The 25,607-nt window shown below is 48.9% G+C and overlaps 1 protein-coding gene across 1 annotated transcript in view; it reads right to left on the bottom strand.

The window, feature by feature from the left end:
* The window catches only part of RASGRP4 (RAS guanyl releasing protein 4), a 53,030-nt gene extending 28,400 nt beyond the window's left edge, over nucleotides 1-24,630 (bottom strand). Inside the window, 6 exon segments of the mRNA XM_056845775.1 lie at nucleotides 486-601; nucleotides 2,602-2,780; nucleotides 2,918-2,980; nucleotides 4,188-4,293; nucleotides 5,289-5,491; nucleotides 24,608-24,630. Coding sequence (XP_056701753.1) covers nucleotides 486-601; nucleotides 2,602-2,780; nucleotides 2,918-2,980; nucleotides 4,188-4,293; nucleotides 5,289-5,491; nucleotides 24,608-24,630 — 690 coding nt within the window.
* Between the last annotated feature and the right edge of the window lie 977 nt (nucleotides 24,631-25,607).

The raw sequence follows: 25,607 nt of genomic DNA on the forward strand, positions 1-25,607 counted from the left end.
TAGGGAGTTTTTTTTAATCCCAAGAATTTCTTTAACCCTGTTGTAAGGAAGGAGAATAGTGTCAAATTTCTTAATGGACTGTGATTCTGGGGATGTGTCTGTGTGTCAAGGAACAGTTTTAGAAAAGATGGTAAGAAAGAGAAGAAGAAATGGGAGCTGCGGATTGGGGCCTCGAGGTGCGGGCTGTCTCTTTCTCTGGGGAACGGCTATGGAGTATCTGATCTGTTACCCATAGGAGGTGCCTTTTTGGCGAGGAGACTGGCTGACAAACCTCTCCTTTCACCTTCAGATGTGATAGAAATATAATCAAATCAGCAAGTCCTACATGGGCAGCTGTTACCGCTGCCTCTCCCCCCAAGAGAGAGCTCAGGCTGCCTGTGTAGCCAGGGAAACCTGTAGGCAGAAGCAACAACTGGACTAGTCTGGAAGTCTGCGCAGCTGCCTGCCTGTGTGTGGATTCCTGCTTGGTGCTAGCCGGTCCCTACCGAGATGCGGCAGAAGGCCTTGAACTCCAGGTAACTGAGGTGGTTGGCCAGCTCGCCTGCGTCGAGGTGATCGAAAAGCAGCGACACCTTCCGCTTCTTGCCACAGCTGGGACTGCTTTGGTAGCTATTCGAAGGGATGTGGACAAGGCTGGAGGGATGCAAGGAACAAAAACCAAGTTAGGCTGAGGCTCGAGGAACCCTTGGAATGACCAGAGGAACCCTTGCCCAGAAATGCAGAAGGGTCAGAGGGGAAAGGAGCACACTAAATGTGTTAATGTGGTACGCTTAACCTGTTGCCTTTTCATTTTTCCTTTCCTCTAAGGAGCTCACAACAGCATCTGCGGTTCTTCCTTCTGCTGTTTTATCCTTACAACAACCCTGTGGGGTAGGTTAGGTTGCCTGGCCCCAGGCTGCCCACTGAGCTTCATGGCAGAGTGGGGATTTGTCCGCTGCTCTCCCTGATCGTAGTTTACCACTCCACCACACTGGGAGGGAGATGCTAAGGAGCCAGAACTCCTGGGTTCCATTGGGGGGGGGCGATGAGGAATTGGGAGCCAAGACTCCTGGGGGTTTCCTGGGTGTGTTTCATGAATGTCAGAATCCATAAAGCCAGAACTCCCAGGATCACATACTGCAGATGAGCATGTCACAGAGCCAGCCTGGTATAACGACTGGAGTGTCTGACTTAGACCACAAAGTCCTGGGTTCAAATGTTCACATAGCAATGAAGCTCACAGGTTGACCTTGAGGCACTTTCTCTCAATTTATCCTCACAGGGTTGTTGTGAAGGCACAACTGAGGCTGTAGCTCCCCCCCCCCCACAAGTCATGGGGATTAATTGGGGGAGGGTGAGAAATGGGCGCAACTCTTGGGGGTCCCTTCCAAAGCACCCGTGAAGTCCATCAGTTTACATGTTCAAATGACAGCAGGGAGAGGTCTCACCGACAGGTAAGAAAACCTCATTACTCTTTTATGTTTGTTCGTTCTGATATAAAAGTGAGCCCCTTTTCTGTGGGTCTTTGAGTATGTGTCTGCACTTATAAGAATGGCTTCAAAGAGTACAAGGATTTCTTGCTTAACAGAACAGAATACAGAACCTTTATTGGCATTCTTGCTTAACAGTAAAATTATTTTGGAACAGGAGATCCCCCAGGATCAGCCTTAGGCTTCAGAAATGCCTGGAGATTTGAGTGCAGTTCCTGGAGAGGGAGTTCTGTTTCTCCTAGAGTCCATGGTATACCATAGAGCATGGGTGTCAAACATAAGCCCTGCAGGCTGGATCCAGCCCCTTGAGAGCTCTTATCCGGCCCTCAAGCCAGCCGAGGCAGCCACCCCTCCTAGTCCCAATCTGGGCTGGCGAGGCATGTCCCATCCCGACCAAGTGACATTTATGGCATATCCGAGCCCCATGACAAATGAGTTTGACACCCTTGCCATAGAGTCTGCCCACCGAAGCTGGCATTTTCTCCAGGGGATCTGTTCTCTGTCATCTGGAGATCAATTGTAATTCCAGGAGAACTCCAGCCCACCCACCCCGAACCACACACACACCTGAAAGTTGGCGATGCTAATCAGGTGCCAGGTATGAATCATGTATATGCCAAATTGTTAGGGTTGCCAGCTCTGAGTTGGGAAATATCTGGAGATTTTGTGGTTGGAGTCTAGGGAGGGCAGGGTTTAGGGAGGGGAGGGACCTCGGCAGGGTATAATGCAACAGTGTCCACCCTCCATTTTCTCCAGGGGAACTGATCTCGGTTGCCTGGACATCAATTGTAATAGCGAGAGATCTCCAGGTGCCACCTGGGGATTGGCAACCCTACAAATTATGGATTGTGAGCAGGGCTGGATAGACCATTTAACTTAGCGGGAAAATCTGGGGGGGGGGTCTCCTGCAGGGCTGCTGAGCCACAGCTGTATAGATCATGTCCCCGGAGGCCCCTTGGTGAGACCCAACCCCCGGCAAGGGTAACATTGGCCGAACCTACATTGGCCGCCACAGCCTTTAAAGATTCTGCTTGACCTTTTGCCTGGGCCATTTCAATGAGCTCCACTCTTCCAGTTCACCCCATCCCAATATTAGGTAAGGATATCCACCTTTCTTCCCCCTTCCCTGAGTCGCTGCATTACAGGGTTCGATTCCACAGCTGGGAAGCCGACACTCACGTGCTGGAGATATCAAGCAGCTGGCAGTGCCCCTCCAGGCCCTCCTTCTTCACCACCTCCCAAATCTCGGCGATGGCCTCCTCCAAGTGCAGGTCCACGCGGAAGGCCTCAGGGTAGTGGAGGAGCCAGTACCTGAAGGGGGAAAGGAGACGGGTCACTTTGGACTGAACTCAGCTCAGCCGCCTCAGCCCAGGTTGGGGAGAGGGCATGCCCGGCCAGGGTTAAGGGTGGTGGGGTGGGGGGACGGAGAAAGCAGAGAGAACTCAGACCGGATAAAGTGGCAGATCCTGAGCTGGCGTTCCGGCCGCTTCTCCAGGGCCGCTTCCTGATATGTAGCAAGTTGAGTTAAGGCTTCGGTTTCTCATGGCTTTGTTCTTTTTGCAGCTGGAATCCACTTCCCTCCAGCATTCCTAAAGCAGGGGTCCACCACCTTTTTCAGCTGCGGGCACCTTTGAAATTCTGGAACAACATGGTGGTGCAGCCATAAAAATGGCTGCAAAAAAATGGCTGATGCAGGAGGCAGAGCCAGCCACACAATGGCTGCCACAGGAGATGGAGTCAGCCATAAAATGGCATATCTTTAGTCATGCTGTGAAGATCCTTATGCTATGGTAGCAGCAGCTGTCAAACCAGCATTTTTAAAAATCTGCACAGCCAATCAAATTTTCAATGGCCAATCAGAATCCATGCTGGGCAGAAGCCCCACCTGACACCCCCCCACTTTCTAAAAATACTAGGCGGACATCGGAAAAGGTGTCAGTGGGTGACATGGTGCCCATGTTGGGGACCCCTGACTTAAAGCCAAAGGGTGAGAGATGAAACCATCGGGAAGCATGGGCATGTCTTAGTGCCAGCTCCAAGATTCTGGCAGTTGACAAATATGCCCCCCCCTAATTTAGAAGGAGCAGACCATACAAATTGAGCATTATTCTTTTATGCTGGCTCCAAGTTGTGGGGTGATGCTGGTGGGGAAAGGGGCTATGGCAATTGCCTGAACTTGCCACCCACTGGGGCCCATCCTATCTACGCTACCCATTTAAAACCAGTTAACTATTGAGGTTTTCATCTTGCAAGGAGCTGTAACCCTTCTGGGTCTATGGTAGATCTTCAAAGGGCTGAGGGACTGCTGAACAGGAAATACTCCCCCACCCCCCCACCCCACACACACAGAAGTAAAGCTACCAAGGCTCCTTAGAAAATGGCAGAATTGTTCAAATATCTTAAAAAAACTGATTATTATTGTGTAGTTATAACTTAATTTTTGATGACTTTGGGGGTCATTCGCAGGTCAGCGTGTGTTTGCAGGGAACTTTGCACTCTGCCCATGTTTTCAGAGGCAAATTCAGAGATGGTTGAATTGTTCTCTATCACTGTAACTGTGTATTCTGGCAGTGCTGAAATGCGGAGACACACTGATTCAAAATATTCCACTTCTAGCACCATCTCCCTGGTCTTGACACTGGAATCCGTTTTCACTGCTAAGGATGTGTTTTTGTGTTGTGGATGAAGATGCAACAAGAGTACTCAAACAAAGGATATAAAGTCAAGAGGCGGCGGGCCAACTCCGCCGATGGCACAACCCAGCTGTGGACTGTTAATATCATGTTTACCATGAAATCACTGATACACAGGTTGCCATCCAAATCTGAAAAAGGAGGAATAGGATTAAGTTGATTGATTTGTGTGGGGAGAAGAACAGCTGGACTGCAGAGAGGAACTTCAAAACAGGATTGTCAACACAGCATTGAAACTGGAACAGATTACAGCTGGTAGATACCCTTTCAGAGGCAATAGCTCAGTGTCATTAAGGCCTTTTATGCATGGTTATTTCCCTCGTGGTCACCCCTCCATGGACTTAGGGTCTTTGTGTTGATTATGCATGCCATTTTTGACAATCAGAGGTCACCTCGCTCTCCCCCTGCCTTTCCCCGCATTTTCAGGGACCTGTTTTATCTCAAATTTGAAAACGCGGGCAAAACGCATGGAAATGCAAGGGGAGAGCAAAGCGTTCCTGTCACATGGCCATCCAACCTCTGCTTAAAGACATCCAAAGACGGGGACTCCACCCCCCACCCCGAGGCAGGGCATTCCACCATCGAACTGCCCTCACTGTCAGAAAGTTCTTCCTAATGTTTAGGTGGAATCGCTTTTCTCTTCATTTAAATCCATTACTCTGTGTCCTAGTCTCTGAAGCAACCGAGAACAAGCTAGTTCCCTCATTAACATGGCATCCCTTCAAATATTTAAACATGGCTATCATGTCACCCCTTAACCTTCTCTTCTCCAGACTAAACAAACCCAACTCCTTAAGTCTCTCCTCATAGGGCATGGATTCCAGACCTCCCTATTGAAATCCATTTTATTGTTTATGGCCCAGCTCTCCAGTCTACTACTGATTCACTTGATTCTGCCATAGGAAACACTCTGGTTAAAGGAACAAGGGGCTTGCCCAGGTATTTTCTCTGTGGTTAACCCGGACTTAAGGGGAAACAGGGATGACAATCCTTTTCTAGTGGGCAGCTGGGATGCTCCCAGATTGATTCACATCAGGATACCCAAAACAATATCCCAACAGTATCATCAAATGTGCTTGAGCTAAGGAAAGGGTCCCAATCCCTCAGCCCCCTCCCCTTGCGTTACCAAAGGAGCGAAGGCATTTCTCAATCAAGTCATCTAGCGTGCAGGAGTGGTTCAGTTCTCCCTGGGTGATGGAAGCCAATGCTTGATTGATTTCCCTGGGGTTCGGACAGGTCATCCGGCGTCGGCTCTTCCGCTGGTGCATCTTGCCGGCACCCAGGGTGGTGCCAGCATCTGTTGGGTTGTGGGCTTCTGCTCGCGATTTCCTGCAGAGGACACAGATATCAAACTGGACTGGGACACTAAAACGGCCCTGGAGCTGGGCTGAGCAGCAATATGGGGTCCACTTGACTCGGGCATGGGCCGCAGTGAAGATGGCAAGGGGCAGAGGTCATCCTCGCCATGGCTATTGTAGCGATTGCCAGCACCAGAAGGGCTGCATGTCTCAGCTTGCTCCTGGCCACCAGTGTCCCCCCCAGTGACCAGCCAGGACCTTTCCCAGCAAATGAAAAGGTCAGTCCACCCCTGTTCTATGTTGTTGCACATGTTTTGTAAGACTCCTTACACATGCACCATCAAGTTGCAACCAACCTTTGTCAACCCCAACGAGGGGCTTTCATGGCAAGTGAGAAACAGAGGGGGTTTGCCATTGCCTGCCTCTGCAGAATTTTCCTTGGTGGTCCCCCCATCTGAGTACCAACCCTGCTTAGTTTCTGAGATCTGATGAGATCAGGCTATATATACCATGCTGCGTTCCCTCATTGTAAAACTCCCTGTGAAGTGCCCCAAATAAAGGTATTTTACCTGTGGCACTATTAACTGCCCCTGTGTACATAAACAGGTGCAGGTTTCCCCCTTTTAGACGTGACACCCATGTAGATAAATGCGTGTCAAGAATCACCCCCTTCCTCTCCTTTCTCTATTCACTTAGTTTGCATAAGCACACTAACATTCCCCAGTTTGCAACATCCCAAAACGCTGCCAGCTTTCTCTGCGTTGCTACCTTGTTATCTCATTACAAAGACCTTCGTGAACAAACTGCTTTGCACTGGCTTTACAGAGACTGTTTGTTTAAGAATGACAGCATGAGGTGATTCAAGAAAGTATCCTTATTGTTAGAAGTCTATATAAGTGATCAGTTCTGAACTGCAAGGGTGATTTTTCTTTTGCTTTTGAGCTGGAGAGATTTGATCCCAGCGTGTACTGTTTAAAACTTGGTACCATTAAATAGTAGGCTGTTAAAATAATTCCTGATCTCCAGTCCGTTATCCTTGATCGGACCTATCTGGATAGCGTTTTTCTAGGCACAACACCTGGGCCTCTGTTTTTAGATGGAATTGTGGGATATAACTATTTCATGTAGGTGTTTGATTTAAATTCATACAAATCTGAAATTTGGAGAACTGCGCCTTAACATGCGCAAAAGGGGAGCAATCTCCAAATTTTAGATTTGTATGAATTTAAATTAAAAAACTTACATGAAATAATTATATCCCACCATTCCATCTAAAAACAGAGGCCCAGGGAGTTTTACAATGAGGGAAGGTAGCATGTTATCCAAACATCAATATTTCCCAGGGTATCAAAACCTAGTTTGGCTGGTTTAAAAGTTGGCTGGACGGCAGCCCCTCCCCAGGGGTGGAACTGCCAGCCTGTGAATTTGGCACACAGATCCCCTGCTGATGGCAAAGAGGGACCTGGCAACCCTCTCTTTGCAGATTATTTAAAATGTTGCTTTGACAGCAGCTGACATCACAGCACAAGGAGCTGCACTGTGCGACCGAAGTTAAGTGGTGGCTGTCAGGCTGCTATCTCGGTTTCAGTATTGTTTCTGTGTCGGTACTGTACTGTCTAGCCTCAAGGCCGACCACACATACCAAGGCCTGGGAATACTGCTCCTGGGAAAGTTGACTCTGTCTGTGTATGCTGTTGTTGTATAATCTCCCGCCATTTACTGCCTTATATTATCGTTCAGCTAGTGAGACTCTCATAGCTGCCATAGTTCCCTGTATGCACTGTATTGCCTTTTTGACCAGTAAAAGCCATCTGCTTGGATTCTATATGACTCTGTGGTGATTTCTGGTTCGAAGGGTCAGGAGCTTACATTATGGCAGCTATCCCTCACCTTCTTCATTGTACTACTAGTCAGGCTGGAGCCCAGGGGGGTTCGCCTGTCGCTTGGATGGGAGCTGAGAAGCTCTCCGAGTGACCTACTATCCTGGATTCCTCTCGGAAGGATCCCACCCTGTTACAGGACATAGTCGCTGAACTCTTCAGAACCACCCTAGAGGTTTGCCGCTTGAGGGGACTGGTACAGGAACAGTGGCAATCTCTTAAAGGGACTCTCTGGATGTTGACGTCGGAAGATACTGATACTCGTTTAGATCTTCAAGACTTGGATCAATTACTGGACGATGCCCGGTTGGCAACTGAGGATTTACAAGTACTAACTGGACTTTTGGATAATCTTATTTCTCGAGAGACTCTTTCCTCTAGTTCTACCATGGCAGGAGCCCCGCCGGAGGGTTTTTCCCTGATCCCGGATGCGGCCAGCTGTCAGGCTGAAGCCAAGCGAGTCGCTATTCGCACTGCTCTTCTCCTTGTGGAATGTACAAAGGACACCCCGGTAGCCACCTTGGCTCAAGCTTTGACCTCGACTTTTGGAGCCGATGCACCCGCACTGGCGGTCCGAATACAACCCTTGCTGGGCGGGGAATCCGACCCCATACTTTCACTCCTGGAAACAGAACTTTTACCGCGCATTACGGCGGAGGCTGCCCTAAGACTTGAGAACGCCAAAGTTCTTGCGGATAAGGATGCCGCCGAAGCGGCTAAGGTCGCAAGAGAGAGAGAGGCTGCTGAAGCAGCCAAGGCGGCAGCAGCAAGGGTTAGGGATCGGGCGAAAATGGATACGCGCCCCAAGGACACTGTACAAGGGCTATCAGGTCTGTCTTTTTCCCTGGCGTTCGTCCCGTCGCGCGCGACCCAACGCGCACGCCGTTTGGCTGACCGACGTCGAGACTCAGGAGAGTCTGAAGACGAGGATCTTTATGGAGATAGCTCTCAATGGGCCACGAGCTTCCGGACCAGTAAACCTCATCTTACTGGTGGCCCAAGTGAGGAGGTTCACCTCTTACGAGCCCAGAATCGGGAGCTCTCCGACCGTGTTGATCAACTCCAAGAACTAATGGAACGTATGCTTCAGGATAACAGGCAATTACAACAAACCCTGATAGCCCAGGCACAGCCCGTTCCGATACCGGGTCAGGGGGTGCCCATCCAGCCACCCCAACCACCCGCTAATGTGCCTGCTCCACCCTTGCCTCCCGGAGCTCCCGTTGTTCCTCCGCCCGGACCACCCGTGCAACCGGGCCAACCTGCGCCCGGCCCTTGGAAGCAACTTAAATTGAGGACTACGTACGACGGATCTCTCGAGACTTTGCCTTGTTTCTTGCATCAAGTGGATAGTTATATGCGAGAACAAGGACAACTTTTCCCCACGGAAGATAGCCGGGTGCGTTATGTAGCTTCCCTTCTGACAGGTAAAGCAGCTGACTGGATGGTCCTCCAGTTTGACACCCGCTCTCGGGCTATTCGTTCCCTCAACAACTTCATGACTACTCTGAGAAGGAGGTTTGAAGACCCCTTCCTGGGGGAAAGAGCCAAAACGGAACTCTTACAACTAAAACAAGGCTCTGCTACAGTTCGAGAATTTGCCGATGAATTTCAACGACTGGCAAGTAAAATTGTAGGTTGGCCCGAGACCACCCTAATTCATCATTTCAGGGAAGCCTTGCACCCTGACGTTCTGAACTGGTCATACATGCGGGGCGATCCCGATACCCTTGAAGACTGGATTCTATTGGCCGAGGAAGTGGAAAGCCGCCGACGCTTTATTTCTCTAGTCCGTCAAAAGCACAAGGAAAAAGGCACCCAAAAGCCTCAATCCAAGGCACCACCGCCCGTCCCACGAAATCCTCCACGTCCGCCCCAGGAATGTGAAGCCCGATTTCAGAGGGGTGCCTGTCTTACTTGCGGAGAAATGGGCCACTTTGCAGCTGTTTGCCCGCACCGCCATGAATTATTTCGTCCCAACACGACAACCCGCACCAGAGGTCGTCCACCACGCAGAGGCACCGCGGCCACCCGCAGCGCAGCTCCGGGAAGACCCACACCCTCTGCACTCCATGCCGGAGACCCAGCCTCCCTGCCTACTACCAACGACCCCGCCGGGTCTCGGATTACAAGTGCCCCATTGGGGGACAACTTTCCCTCTTCGGATGAGGAAAATCCTTGGAATTCTCCAGCCTTAAACCTGGAATCTCCCCTTGACTTGTCAAAAAACGGCTCCGGTCTGTGGTGAATGGAGCGTCTCCACAGACCTCTCAGGATCCTCCTGCTAAACCGAATGCTCCTACCAAAATCAAAGAAGTGGACTCCACCGTCTACGTGGATGCAGTTTTACAACACCTTAACGGTGGCCCACAACTACCCGTCAAAGCACTAATCGACTCCGGTTGCTGTCGCACTCTCATAAGCGAAGCCACTTTTGCTGCACTCAGAGCCGAATCTGAGGCTTTACCCGCCCCTGTCCAATGTGCCCAAATGGACGGGAGCCATTTCCAGGGGGGTCCAGTTGATCACCGCACCATAGGGGTGGCAATGGGAATTGGCTCCCACTGGGAGCAAATAGACTTCACTATAGCCCCTATCCGTTTTGAAGTGGTCTTGGGTATTAACTGGATTAAAGGACATAGTCCCAGTATTAACTGGGAAACAAACACTATCTCCTTCGCCAACCCCATGTGCGATCAGCACCGACAGAACTTTGCGCTGTTATATCCGCCTATCCCAGCATTGGCCTCCGATGTCCCAGCACTTCCAGTCCTACCTAACGTATATCGAGACTTTGCGGATGTCTTCGACCTTAAAGAATGTGATACCTTACCCCCCCACCGGGCCTCGGACTGTACAATTGAGGTGGTCAAGGACTGCACATTAACCAAAAGTAAAATTTACCCTATGAGCGCTTCCGAGCGCACTGTTCTCCGGGACTTCCTTGACAAAAACCTCGCCAGAGGGTTCATTCGCCCATCGAATGCCCCAAACTCGGCCCCCGCGTTTTTTGTCCGAAAAAAGGAGGGCGACCTTCGTTTATGCATTGACTTCAGGAAACTCAATGCGGTTACCCAAACCAACGCCTATCCTATCCCATTAATATCTGATATTTTGGGACAGTTACAGGAGGGCCGGGTATTCTCCAAGTTAGACTTGGTAGAAGCCTACTACCGAGTCCGCATCCGCGAAGGAGATGAGCACCTCACTGCCTTCTCTAGCTGTTTCGGTATGTATGAATTCCTCGTGATGCCGTTCGGATTAAAAGGGGCCCCGGGGGTCTTTATGCAACTCATCAACGAAATCCTTCATGACTTGCTGTATCGCGGGGTGGTGGTTTACTTAGACGACATTCTTATTTATTCAAAAACCATGGAAGACCATGTAACTCTAGTCCGAGAAGTTCTGCAGCGCCTGCGCGACCACCAACTCTTTGCAAAACTGGCTAAATGCGAGTTTCATCAAAGCCAACTCACATTTTTAGGATACATAATCTCCCACCAAGGTCTTCGCATGGACCCTGTCAAAGTCCAAGCCGTTCTCGATTGGACTCCCCCCACCAACCGCAAGCAAGTGCAACAGTTTTTGGGATTTGCGAACTTTTATCGAGGGTTCATTCCTAACTTCGCCCAAGTGGCCCTACCCATTACTGATCTACTAAAAACCAAAGGGAAAGCAAACACAGCTACCTTACCCTCCGCAAAAATCCTGTGGACTGATCAATGCCAAGCCGCGTTTGTGGCTCTCAAACGCCTCTTCACATCCGAACCCGTACTACAGCACCCGGACCCAAACCAAATGTTTGTTGTGCAAGTCGATGCCTCCGATGTAGCTATGGGAGGGGCCCTCCTCCAGAAAGGTCCGGATGGTCTTCTTCACCCGTGCGCTTACTTTTCGAGGAAATTTGCGCACGCACAATTAAACTGGCCTATTTGGGGAAAAAAGGCAGCGGCCGTTCACCATGCCCTGACTCTATGGAGACAATTCTTAGAGGGGTCCAATATCCCCTTCGAGGTTTGGACCGATCACAAGAATCTAGCTGCCCTCACGGGGTCCCATAAACTATCAGCAAAACAACAACGTTGGGCTGAATTCTTCGCTCAGTTTCGTTTCGTCCTAAAGCATGTTCCTGGGAAGCAAAACGTTCTCGCAGATGCCCTCTCCCGGTTGCCACAATATCCGGTAAAACTCGAGAGACCAACTGACTCTCTGTTCACCCCTACGCAAAGGGGAGCCCTTCCTGTACTGGCCGTGCAAACTCGCTCTCAGCAACAGCATCCCAGATCCAGTTCTCCAGCACCTCCAACCCGAGCGGCTACCCAACCGCCCTCGCAACAACAACGAACCGACGATTGCACTCCTCCAACCCCACCGGCTGCCCTACCGCCTACAATCTGCGCGCCACCGCACGTAAGCACTACCCCCATAGCTGGTCCTAAAACTACTATAGTCGGGGGGGGGGGGTTCCCGCCAAGGTTCCCATCTCCGAATCCTTTTTAAATACCCTTCGGGACCACTGCCTTTCTGAACGTTCCACTCACACCCTACCCCCTGGGGTAATGGAACAGGGAGGCTCATGGTACAAAGACTCTAAATTGTATGTACCCAAGGCACTTCGAAAAGACGTTTTACACTTAGCTCATGGAGTAAAAACAGCTGGACACTTTGGATTCCTAAAAACTCTCCACTTATTGCGCAGACAATTTTGGTGGGGGGGAATGCATTCCGACGTTGACTCTTTTATTCGCAGCTGCCCTGTTTGCGCCACAGTGAAACGATCACAAGGCAAACCCCCGGGGCTACTGCAACCTCTAGAAACACCCAACAGACCATGGGAAGTGATTGCTATGGACTTTATGACTGATCTCCCTCTCAGCGGGGGAAAAACTGTATTATGGGTTATTACTGATTTGTTTTCCAAGCAAATCCATTTAGTTCCATGCGCAGGGATCCCCTCTGCTCAAAAAATGGCCCGCCTCTTCGTGACACATATCTTCAAATTACATTCGTTTCCGCGCAAAATAATCTGTGACCGCGGCAGTGGCTTTGTTTCCAAGTTTTGGAAAGCATTTCTCAAATTGATAGGGGTTGAACAAGGATTGTCTACTGCATACCATCCTCAAACCGATGGTCAAACTGAACGTGTAAATGCTGTCCTTGAATGTTATTTACGCTGTTATGTAAACTACCACCAAGATAACTGGGTAGAACTGTTACCTTTTGCAGAATATGCCTACAATAACGCTGTACATCAATCTACAGGTTTTAGCCCCTTCTATGCAGTGTATGGACAGGATTTTGGTCCTGTTACTCCCAGAAATAATGTGGAGGGGGAGGGAGATCCTGACGTTGCTTCCTGGGCACACACCCTCCGTACCACTTGGCCTTGGCTCGTTAACAATCTCGACCGAGCCAAGCGCAAATACAAAGCACAAGCTGATAAACATCGTTCCCCCGGGGGCGAACTGCGAGTGGGTAAATTGGTCTATCTTTCCACCAAAAACCTACGTTCCACCCGTCCGTGCCTTAAACTCAATGCTAAATTCATTGGCCCGTTCCCGATCACATGGGTCATTAATCCTGTCACAGTGGAACTAGCTCTCCCGAAAACCCTGAGGCGTGTGCATCCCGTTTTCCACATTAGCCTCCTGAAGCCCCATACAGCCTCTCCACAATGGCATCCCGATCCGCCCCCCGAACTGCCCATTATGGTAGGGGGGGAAGAGCACTTCGAGGTCTCCAAAATCCTTGACTCTCGTGTTCACCATGGAAACCTACAGTATTTGGTCCGTTGGAAACACTTCCCCCCTGCCTACGACGAATGGGTTCGCGCACGAGATGTCTCCGCCCCCAAACTAATCAATGCCTTTCACACTACCTACCCGGACAGACCATCCCCCTTACAGACTGGGAGGGGGCCTTAAGGGGAGCAGGATGTCAGGCTGCTATCTCGGTTTCAGTATTGTTTCTGTGTCGGTACTGTACTGTCTAGCCTCAAGGCCGACCACACATACCAAGGCCTGGGAATACTGCTCCTGGGAAAGTTGACTCTGTCTGTGTATGCTGTTGTTGTATAATCTCCCGCCATTTACTGCCTTATATTATCGTTCAGCTAGTGAGACTCTCATAGCTGCCATAGTTCCCTGTATGCACTGTATTGCCTTTTTGACCAGTAAAAGCCATCTGCTTGGATTCTATATGACTCTGTGGTGATTTCTGGTTCGAAGGGTCAGGAGCTTACAGTGGCAGCCATTTTGTTGCTGCACCCACCGTGCCAGAATTCCAGATGTGCCCGCAGGCTCAAAAAGGTTGGAGACCCCTGCGTTGAGAGAGGATTGCCAGCTCCAGGTTGGGAAATACCTGGAGATTTTGGGGGCAGGGCCTGAGATGGAAGAAATGACATTCTGAAATTACATAAGAGTTATGTGTATTGGCTGTAAAAATGCCACCATGTTAGATAAGTTTAATGAGACAACGCCATTTTAAGTTGTGAAGTTTACATGTAAGTGAAATGGAGCCATCCTGTGTCCAGGCAGAAAAACAGTGCAGCGTCGTGATAGGTAGAATGGAACCTCTTCGCGTGGCCTTTCATTGCCCAAAGAGGGAGAGAGGGCACATGCTGCGTCGGGACTATAAATTGAGCTGTGCTGCGTCACAGACTTCAGAGACAGCACGAGTTGCTTTCTCTCCATGAGCTGCAGTCATGTATTTGAAATAAAACTGCTTGCTACTAGCCGCCTTTGTTCGACTGATCTATGATCCGTCCATAACAAACTTGGTGTCAGAAGTGGGATATTGTCCCTTTTTGGGATCAGAGGTCCTAAACTCTGTTGGAACCTTAGTCAAGGAACGTGACTTGGAGATCGGGGAGGGGGGGGCGCCCCGGTTGCTTTTCAATCGGCCCTGGTCCCAGTTCGCCTTCGTGACTAGGAATCCAAGAACCCTTGTGGAACGGCAGTAGCAACCGGTTTCATCCTCGGCGGGAGGATCGGGACTTCTGGACTCATTGGTGAGTATATTGGTTAAGTTAGAACACAAACACTCACAGAAAGGAATAGGAATAATGGGAAATAAGACGTCTAGGAAAAAGGGGCGAGAGGGGGACCAGACAGGTAGCGATTCCCTGTGGCCAGACAGGTAGCGATTCCCGAGGTTAGTCCAGTGGGTGGACTATGGGAGGCTTGGGACAGCCAGCCAGGAACCACAGGTTTGTCACAGGAGACAATGGTTCGCTTATGTACTCAGGGCTGGCCCCTGTTGGATCTATCAGGTGACATGAGGTGGCCCAAGGAAGGGTCGTGTAATTATTCCTTGTGTCGAGAAATTGATAGAATTTTGAGGGAAATAGGTGGTGAGCCAGCTAAAGAAGGAGTGGCCTTTGCTTTAGTTTGGTCTCGCTTTGCCCTAGATCTTGGGTCCCGATCTTCGGGAAATAAATCAAAAAAGAAGAGCCTATGCATGGCTCTGAAACAATCATCCCCCTCTGCCCCCACCGGGGAGAAATCTCAGTGGGATCCCCTAGACCACTTTCCACCTCCTTATACTAGAGGAGGAGGAGGAGGTCAAAACCTACCGGGGGAAGATGGCAGCAGAGCCCCCACCCCCCCCACCGAAGGGCGATCCTCAGAGGGGAGGAATAAGAGAAAGGCAAGAGCTGGAGGAGAGAGAGGAGGAGGATAGTGATGGGAATGAGGACAAGACGTTAAGGGCTGTGGGAGGAGGTTGGGGCGAAAGCCCTTACCAAACACTCAAAAAGGAAGTAGAGGATTTAAAATAGCGTGAAAAGAACTGGGGGATTGAATCCCCAAGCGCTCGGAGGAGGCTTAGGAAAAAAATTAGGTCATTAGAGGAAAAACTCCAATCCCTCCAACCAGGGTCAGAAGTCCTAGCCCCTCTAGGGCAGGTTCCCCAGGGACAGGGAGCTATTGGTTATGTGGAGGTCCCTCTGACACCCGTTGACATCCGGGGAATGAAAGCCCAATTACCTAAATTACAAGATGACCCTGAGAAATTTGCCAAGGACCTTGATGGACTCCTTGGCCCTCAGATATATACTGTAACTGAATTGCTGCATATCTGTCGGCAACTCACTAATAATGAAGATGTTAACGGGGCAGTAGAACAGGCCCAAAAAATTTGGCGGGAAAGAGGGCCTGCAGGAGTGGCCCGTACTCTGGCAGACGCAGAGGCCCAAGTTCCCTTTGCAATGCCAGCCGATTGGGATTCTCAGACCCCAGAAGGAAGAAAACATTTAGAAGATTATAGGGAACTACTTTTTAAAGGATTTGTGAGATTGGTCCCTAAAATCACCAATGTTACTAAAGCCTTTGAGAACCCCCAGAAAAAAAGAAGAAACCCCCTCAGAGTATCTGGAACGCTTAAACGTTAATATGCGCCGCTATACTGGACTAGATCCGGAGGCGGCTGAGAATCAATCCACCCTTAAGCTCCAGTTTATGGCCAAATCATACCCAGACATTAAAAAGAAATTACAAAAATTAGAGGGATGGGAAGACAAGAGCATAACTGAGTTAGTAACAGAGACTCAAAAGGTTATGAAGAAAAGGACAAAAGGAAGGTTAGTTTGATGGTTCAGACAGTTAAGGAGGTAAATAAGAGAGTTTGGCAAATGAGAGGTAGTGGGCAAGGACGGTATCCAGGCAGTTTCAGGGGAAGAGGTATCGGGCGAGAAACAATGAATTCATGGTAGGGAGAAAGAGGTGGCGGTGGATATATGTCTGTGAAGAGATTTTTCCTACAGATTTTGGGGGCTCGTCCCAGATCCTCGATTAAGGAGACTCCCTTGTGCCCGCCTGGGCTGCCCACCGGCCTCATAAGGGTCGGTGCTCGTCCTACTCGGGTGGAAGTGGCAGTCCTGGCCCGATATATTGGTTATCTGAATCAAGGTTTCCCTGAGCCACTGTTAACATAGTAATTTGGAATCCCAGAAAGAATTCACTAAAAAAGTTCTCCAAGGTGTGATGAAAGGATTAGGAATTGTTTGGAAATTACATACCCCCTGGCACCCCCAAAGTTCCGGCCAAGTTGAGAGAATGAATCAAACCCTCAAGGGAGCTCTGAAGAAACTTATGGTTGATAGCCATCTCCCATGGACAAAAGTTCTCCCTTTAGCATTATTCAATATTAGAACCAAGCCCAGGACAGGAATCGGATTGTCACCATTTGAAATGCTGTACGGTTATTCTATTTGGGACATTGCCCCTGAAAAGCCACAAGAGGGCATACATGAGCTAAAAGATGTCTTTTTAAGAAAATATGTGCTGTCGCTGTTCTCCATTCTGTTTGTTCGCAGGAAACAAGGTCTGTTGCATCAGACTCCACCACTTGAAGTGGCAGTTCACTCTATCCAACCCGGCGACTGGGTACTCCTGAAAAGGTGGAAGGTCGAACCTCTACAGCCAAGTTGGGATGGGCCGTTCCAAGTGCTTCTAACTATGGAAACCGCTGTCCGCACAGCTGAAGGAGGTTGGACCCACCATACTCGAGTCAAGGTGGTCCCGGCTCCACCAGAACCAGACCAGAGACTGGAGAGCTGAAGGAAGCCTTGACAACCCTCTAAAACTTACCTTGCGCCGGTAATAAATACTTTATGTTTGCTTTGCAGCTGCAGAATTATAATCAGGATGATGACCCTACCTGGGATGGGAGGGTAAGATATCAAAAGTTTGCAGCCCAGTTTGAAGATCCTTTGCAACACACTTACGGGGCCCAGTTAAAGTGGGAAGGGTCCCTTGTGCTACTTTTATCACAGGCAGATTTGGAAATATCAAGTAGATGAAAATAGCTTTTGGGGAAGGGTAGCCTTTATCCACGGAGATCCCTTTAAGTACCAGAAAGATAAAGTTAAATATTATTTCCAGAAAAGGTTGCTAGATCCTACAATTTGGATTTGGGGACATTATCAAGGATCTCTGACACTCTCAGAGGAACATCCCCTGGGAAGTGTCTTTTGGCATAACCAGTGGTGTGTCAAGTGCATTAACCCTTACCAACACACAGCAGTATGAGTTCTTCAATGATTAAATGCTTTACCCTACTGGCTTTATTTCATCCTGTACTGGGGTGGGGTGGGCAAACAATACATACTTAAAAGAAGGAAATATTGTAGCTAGAGCTGCTAACAAAACTCAATGCTGGATTTGTGGAATCACAATCTCTCATGCTCCCCAAGGTTATCCTTATTTCGCAACAGATCCTCTGTCCCCTAGAGATTGGAATAAAACAAAGGTATGGATTTATACTCATGGCGTTAGCAAACATCTGACCATCTTAAAGAACCAAGTATGGACCCCCACCAACCGACAATGGCCAAAAGCTGCTGTCTGTTTCCAAAGTATTGTAGGAGGTTGTGAAAACTTTACTGAACCACATCCCTTACTGGTGGGAAAGTATCCCAACTGTAAATTGACAATAAAATGGGAAGACTGTAATTTTACCTGGACTAATACTACGACCATAGATTATACACCCCAGGTCATCCACCATAACTCGAGTCAAGCCCCTACCTTATACAGTTTTATGGGACTAGGAGGGAATAAACCATTTTCTATACTGACAACCACATTATGGAGCAGAAACCAATCATCAGGAAGTAAGTCTTGGGTTGGAGGAATGCCTCAGGGCATTTATTGGGTTTGTGGGGATTGGGCAGGGAAACTATTACCCCCTTTTTGGGAAGGGACCTGTACTTTAGCCCATGAAGCCCCAGGTTTCACCTTACATTCTCACCAACAACCTGAACAGGCTCTTTGGAGGTACCGACGATATTTGTCTGAGTGGTCAAGGTTTTGGGCCATTACCATTCCAGGGCTAGGGGTGGCCTGGAATGTAAACCAGCTAAAGAATATTTCAGGTGAGATTGAGATATTGGCTAACACTACAATGGCAAGTTTACAAGCAGTCCAGACAGAGGTTCAAAGTCTGGCTCAAGTAGTTTTTCAACACAGAGTTGCTTTAGATAGGATGTTAGCTTTACAAGGAGGGTTATGTGTTTACATCAATTCTACCTGTTGTCATTGGATAAACGAAAGTGGGGAGATAGAAACCGACATATACAAAATCCGGCAAGTAGCGCAGGTAATGCATGAACAAAATAACAACCCAGACCAAGAGTGGGATCCATGGAATTGGATTACTGGATGGATCCCTTGGGGTTGGTTGAAATCACTATTCATGATAGTATTGGGGTTGAGTGTAATTGGAGTTATGATATGTTGTTATATTCAATGAATCCCATCCCTGTGTGGAACAATCTCAAAACCAAGAGTGAGACAAATGATGCTGAAAGAAGGGAAAGATGAACTCTTTGGTGAAAATGGGATGATATGGGTAGATTTGGATGAAAGGAAGTAAAGTGTAATTCCAAAACAAGTGTAAATAAAAGAAATGGGGGAATTGATATGGAAGAAATGAGATTTTGAAATTACATAAGAGTTATGTGTATTGGCTGTAAAAATGCCACCATGTTAGATAAGTTTAATGAGACAACGCCATTTTAAGTTGTGAAGTTTACATGTAAGTGAAATGGAGCCATCCTGTGTCCAGGCAGAAAAACAGTGCAGCGTCGTGATAGGTAGAATGGAACCTCTTCGCGTGGCCTTTCATTGCCCAAAGAGGGAGAGAGGGCACATGCTGCGTCGGGACTATAAATTGAGCTGTGCTGCGTCACAGACTTCAGAGACAGCACGAGTTGCTTTCACTCCATGAGCTGCAGTCATGTATTTGAAATAAAACTGCTTGCTACTAGCTGCCTTTGTTCGACTGATCTATGATCCGTCCATAACAGGCCTGAGGAGGGTGGGGTTTGGAGAGGGGGAGGGACTTCAGTGCCATAAAGTCCAATGGCCAAAGCGGCCATTTTCTCCAGGGGAACTGATCTCTATTGGCTGGAGATCAGTTGTAATAGCAGGAGATATCCCGTTACCACCTGGAGGTTGGCGACCCTAGTTAAGAGAACATGAAACAGGTGTACGCACATATATGTAGATGGTACATGCATTTACTGTACCATGGAGAGAGGGAATGCGATTGAAGTTGTTTACCTGGATTTCAGTAAAGCCCCATGATGTTCTGATGGGTAAACTAGAGGGCTGTGAACTGGACTCTATGATAGTTAAGTGGACAGGGAACTGGTTGGAGAGCCGCACTCTTAGGACGTTTATCCATGGGTACTTTCACTCAAGTTCACCCCCAGTATGACTCGGTTGTTCCTTAGAGTTATGCATGAGTTTTCCGTACATTAGAGATGACCTCGCGGCCAGCCCTCACAAATTCCAGGACTTCTCGTTCCTCTAATAACACGAGTCTTCGATCTCCCCGGAGATCAGCCTGGGTGAAATCTCCTTACATAAGCCAAAGCGCACGACAAGGGAGTTGGGGATGACATTTTTCTCACAGTATGCACTACAGCCAATTACAAAGCAGCATTTAAAGGGGCGGGAACACCAATGCTTCCTGATTTTTGTCTCTCATCCACAGTTCTTTCTGAGCAGACATTCACATAAGAAAGGCTTTTAAAAGGACACTCGCCCCCCCACCCCAACCCCAACCCCGTTACTTTTAAAGAGCACCGGCTTTGTTTTGTAAAACAGCACTTGGGTTTCCGCCAGAGGGAGAGGGGAGCTGCACGTTTTTCTCACAGTATGCCCTACAGCCAATTACATAGCAGCATTTTTAAGGGGCAGGGAGACGCTTCTGGATTTGAGCTCGGTGACTTTGCTGGTGCATAGCAAATTTTGGATTCACGACAGAAACGTATGAGTCAGGCGAGCATCGAAACCCAGGTAAAACTCCCATGCATAAACGACCAAAGAGTAGTTGTCAATTACATTTCGTCTGAATGGAGACAGGTTCCGGTGGAGCGCCACAGGGTTTGGTTCTGGGTCTGGTATTTTTCAATATTTTTATAAATGATCTGGAGGGACTACTCATTACATTTGCAGAAGACACCAAATTGGGAGGAGCAGTGAACACACCAGAAGCTAGAGATAGAATTCAATGAGATCTGAACACAATGGAAAAGAGAGCGGATGTGAACAGGATGCAATTCAATAAGAATAAGTGCCGAGTTCTACATCTAGGTAACAAAAGTTAGGGACATGCATACTGGGGGGTACACTTCTGGGTAGCAGTGTGTGTGAACAAGATCTTGGGGTACGGGGTGGACATAAGTTAAATATGAGCAGCTGGTGTGATGCAGCGACAAAAAAGCTAATGTGATCTTGGAGTGTATCAACAGAGGGATCACATCCAAATCGCAAGATGTCATAGTTCTGCTGTGCACTGCATTGGTCAGGCTGCACCTGGAGTCCTGTGTGAAGTTCTGGAGGCCTCACTTCAAAAAGGATGTGGTCAAAAATTGAGCGGGTGTAAAGGTGGGGGAAGAGGATGATCAGGGGCCTGGAGACCAAGTCCTATGAAGAAAGGCTGAAAGACTTGGAAATGTTTATTCTGGAAAAGAGGAGGTTGAGGTGGGACAGGATTGCTCTCTTTTAAGTATTTGAAGGGCTGTCACTTAGAGAAGTGTCCTGTTGGCAGCAGAAGATAGGACTCGCCATATTGGGTTTAAATTGTGAGCGGAAAGGTATTGGCTGGATATTAGGGGGAAAATTTTACAGTAAGAGTTTTCGACAGTGGAATTAGCTGCCTAGGGAGGTGGTGAGCTCCCCCTCAGTGGTGATCTTTAAGCAGAGGCTGGACAAACACTTGTCAGGGATGTTCTAGGCTGATCGTGCATTGTGCAGGGAGTTGGACTATATGGCCTGTATGGGCCCTTCCAACTATGATTCTATGGGAATGGGGCTATAGAAGAAGGAGAGTTGGTTTTTATACCCCACTCAACCATTAAGGAGTCTCAAAACGGCTTACAATCCCCTTCCCCTCCCCACAATAGACACCTTGTGAGGTAGGTGGGGCTGAGAAAATTTGTTTTTTGGGTTTTTTTAAATAATTTTTATTATGTTTTTGTTGGGTACAAAAGGAAAAAGGGAAAGGGAAAAAAATTTCACTTCCGTCTGCAATAGACAATGTTCTCTTTAGTCAATATTATACATTCATAAGATGAGTTTCTATACTTATTATAGTTAGTTTAACAAAATATTTACTAGGGCTGAGAGAATTTGGAGGGAACTGTGACTAGCCCAAGGTCACCCAGCAATCTGCATGCCGAAGAGTGGAGAAACAAACCCAGTTCTCCAGATTAAAGTCCACCGCTCCTAACCACTACACCCCACTGGCTCTATAGTGATTCACCACATGGAGGTACCAGGAAAATCAGGACCATCTCTGGTTAACGGGATCCATGTGCCACGGTGGCATCTCTCTGCCTGTATGCCGCAGCATTGAGCATGCATTCAATCTGCAAGAGCTCCACCCCTGAACAATTACCCTTCCTCAGGAGTCCCATCAACTGGTTCCCTGGAATCTGAAGAAACTTCTCAGATCTTTCTGTAACCCTCGGATCACTCCAACTTCCCTAGCGCTTCTGTATTTCTCCACCTACCGGTGCACTTCCCCCACCCACTCTGCCCCTTGCGTCTGAAAGCAAACCACTCAGCTAGCAGCTATATTTGGAAGCCCCGAATTCTACTGGGAACTTCCTCTCTCTTGGCCAACTTCCTTGCTGGCATGGGCAGTGTCCTCCAGGCCTAGTGCTTCTCTGTCTCTTTGAAATCTTCCCTTCCCAGCTTCTCACCAGCCCAGTTTTGCCTGCCTTTAGCGAACAGTCAGTCCTTTTCCTTTTCAAGAGCTCAGACAACTAGATCGAAACTGGGCTCTTCTTCCTGCTGATTACGCTGAGCTGTGGGAAATTTTGTAACCCCCAAACCCATGAGGAAACAGCCCCTTTACACAATCTCCTGCACTTTGCTTTAAGGTAAAATTCTTAAGGTAAACTGGAGCTTTGTAAACAGACCTCTGCAATATCTCAGCCTGCCAAGCTGAAGATGCTGAGAGGTTAGGAATTGCAAGCGGAATGAGAAAGTACCCTCAGCAGTTAAAGCACAGGATGACAGTTCAGATGCCCATGAAAAAGGAAAATAAAATGTGGGCTTGGTCTGGTTTCATTGGGGTTTTGTTGCAAACTGGTAGGGGCTTGCAAGCAGGGGCTGTCCGAGAAACGTCATCACCCTAAGCAGAGGCCCAGGTTCAGACAAGGGTCCCTTTGAACTGTGAAGGGGATCATGCCCCGGTGTCTTCCATGACCTTGCCAGAAGTCCCACCTTGCCTATCTCAAATCTGGCACCCCTACAGATATGCAGGTCCCCAAGCAATTGAGCTGTCTGAACCACCAGCATTTCACAGGTGGAAGCAGGGGCTCTCCCTTCCACACTCAAAATTCCCTTCCTGCCACCAAGAAGAAGAAGAGTTGGATTATATACCCCAATTTTCTCTACCATTAAGGAGTCTCAGAGTGGCTTACAATCACCTTCCTTTCCCCGCCCCACAACAAGCACCTTGTGAGGTAGGTGAGGCTGAGAGAGTTTGGAGAGAACTGTGACTAGCCCAAGATCACCCAGCAGGCTTTGTGTGGAGGAGTGGGGAATCAAACCTGGTTCTCCAGATTAGAGTCCACCGCTCTTTACCACTACACCACACATAAGAACACTAGAAGAGCCCTGCTGGATCAGGCCAGTGGTCCATTTAGTCCAGCATCCCATCTCACACAGTGGCCAACTAGTTCCTCTGGAGGTCTGAAAACAGGGCAAAGAGGCCGAGGCCTTCCCCTGCTGTTGCCTCCTGGCACTGCGATTCAGAGGTTGACTGCCTCTGAATGTGGAGGTTCCCTTTAGTCACCATGGCTGGTAGCTATTACTGACCTATCCTCCATGAATATGTCTAATCACCATTCCGGGGTCTTCTCTGTCTGCTAGAGATCCTGTTCATTTGTTACACCCTGTTCAGGCATCAGTAGAGGATTTGGGAAAACAGACCACCACTTAGTGTTGCCATCTCCAGGTTGGGAAATTCTTGGAGATTTAGAGATGGAGCCTGTGGAGGGGAAGGACCTCAAGTAGGGTCCACCCTCCAAAGCAGCCATTTTCTCCAGGGAAACTGATTTCTGGAGATCTGCTGTAATTCTGAGAGATCTCCCCGCCCTACCTGGAGGCTGGCACAGTTTCCTTTAAAGGGATTTGGTTGCCTTTACAAGAATATAGGTGCAATGGTAAGGATGCTCAGCAAGACATTTCCGAGGAATGCTCTGTTTTTCCTGTTGCCTGACCTGGAATAAATCGGGATCCTTGGAGTGTAGGCTGCTACCATAGGATTGCCATCTCTGGCCTGGGAAATTCCTGGAGATTTGGGGGTTGGTGCTTGTGGATGGTGGGGTTTGGAGAGGAATTTCACCTAGAATCAATGGTATACCATAGAATATGCCTTCTGGCTGAGGACCAGTTTAATTACTCCTTTATTTAAAAATATGGAAATATCCAACAAGGCATCTGGCAGTAGGAGGGCGCAGGTGATGCGGCTATTATCAGATACAAATGATTCTGTTACTCTGTGGCAAAATTTATAGGAGCAATAAATAAATATCAAAATAACACTAAGTAAGGCATTTTTATTCCTTCATTTTCTGCTCAAGGCTATAGCTGTGTGAGCAGAAAGAGAGATAGACAGACAGACAGACAAGAATATGCCTCTGAAGCAGCTGTTTTTTTCCAGGGGAACTGATCTCTGTACTCAGTTGTAATTCTGGCAGAACGGCCAGCTCCTACCTTGAGTTTGGCAACCCGATGCTACCGGATGGAAAAACAGGCACAATCCTGCACACAGTGCTTTGAAAGCAGTACCCAAACCCCTCGAAGCACGGCCAGAGTCAGGCCACCAAGCTCCCTGTTGGGGTTTTGAAAACGCGGTAGCATCTCAATCTTTGGACTGGGGATTCTGGCTACCAAATGAAGGCGAGGGCAGCAGGCCAGGGAGGCAGGCTGAACCGCCCACAGGGAGCCGGGCTGCGTCCTTTGTGGGAGCAGAGCTCCTGTGCCCTGAGCACAACAGGCAGAGATTCAACTCCCACAGCATGAAGCTGCAGTCATAGGGCTGAGGCCTCCCCAGCTGAGCTTCTGCCTGCTGTGCCAGCAAGACAGAGAGCAACTGAAGCAGTCTCTTGGGAAGGGGTTGCATTTTCATTCCTCCACCAGTAGCCACAGAGGGTAGGAAGCGGTTAAAAGAAGAACTAAATGAACAGGGAGCAAAACCCAGATTCCCCTCCCCGGACTTGCAAATCCAGTGAGAGCGCGGCTTACCTCTTGCTCTCTCTTCGGATCATAGTTCCTGGCCCTCTTGCCAATCCTTCTCCAAAGTCACCGCCAGGCTTTGCCTTGGGCACCTCTTTCCTGTTCTAGCAGAAGTCTCTCTGCCAGGTGCCGGCCCAGCCCAAGGAGAGCCGTGCCATGGAAGACGGCACTCTCCGCGAGGCGGCTGAGTCAAAAAACTAACTTGTTGCTTTTATGCTGAAGCGGAATAAAGGGGAACTAGGCCGCCCCTGCGGTGGTTGTCTTGTGTGCGTGCGAGGAAGAGATAGCAGAGGAACACTGGCTTGGGGTGCTGATAGCACAGCCACTCATTGGGGTGGGCGCAGTGGGGGTCTTTGTACCGGCAGGATCTCTGTGCCTTTGACAGTGGCCAGGCAGGCAGAAATTCAACAGGCAAAGCTGTCCTCTTCTGACTCCTTCAGAACTTCTGCTTGCCGCAGAAAAAGAAATGGGGCAATTCAACAGCATATAAGAGGTTGTCAACCTCCCTGCGGGGCCTGGAGTTCTCCCAGAATGGCAACTGATCTCCAGTAGTTCAGTTCCCCTGGAGGAAAGGGCAGCTTTGGAGGATGGTTCCATGGCATCAGATCCCTGCTGAGCTCCCTCGCCCCCAAAATCCCCCCTCCTCAGGCACCGCCCCAAAGACTCCAGGATTCTCTCAACCTGGACTTGGCAACCCTGTAAAGTCTAGAAAGGGTGAGGCAAAAGGCAGTGCTTTTACTGCACAAAATGTTCCTCTCCACCCAGTTTGAGCACCCGCATTCAGGTTTTGACTCAAAACTAGGGTTGCCAGGTCCCTCTTCTCAACCGGTGGAAGATTTTGGGGGCGGAGCCTGAGGAGGGCGGGGTTTGCGGAGGGGAGGGACTTTAATGCCATAGAGTTCAATTGCCAAAGTGGCCATTTTTCTCCAGGTGTTCTGATCTCTATCGGCTGGAGATCAGTTGAATTAGCAGGAGATCTCCTGCTACTACCTGGCAGTTGGCAACCCTA

This window comes from Euleptes europaea, chromosome 3 (genome assembly GCF_029931775.1).
Source record: "Euleptes europaea isolate rEulEur1 chromosome 3, rEulEur1.hap1, whole genome shotgun sequence".
NCBI lineage: Eukaryota > Metazoa > Chordata > Lepidosauria > Squamata > Sphaerodactylidae > Euleptes > Euleptes europaea.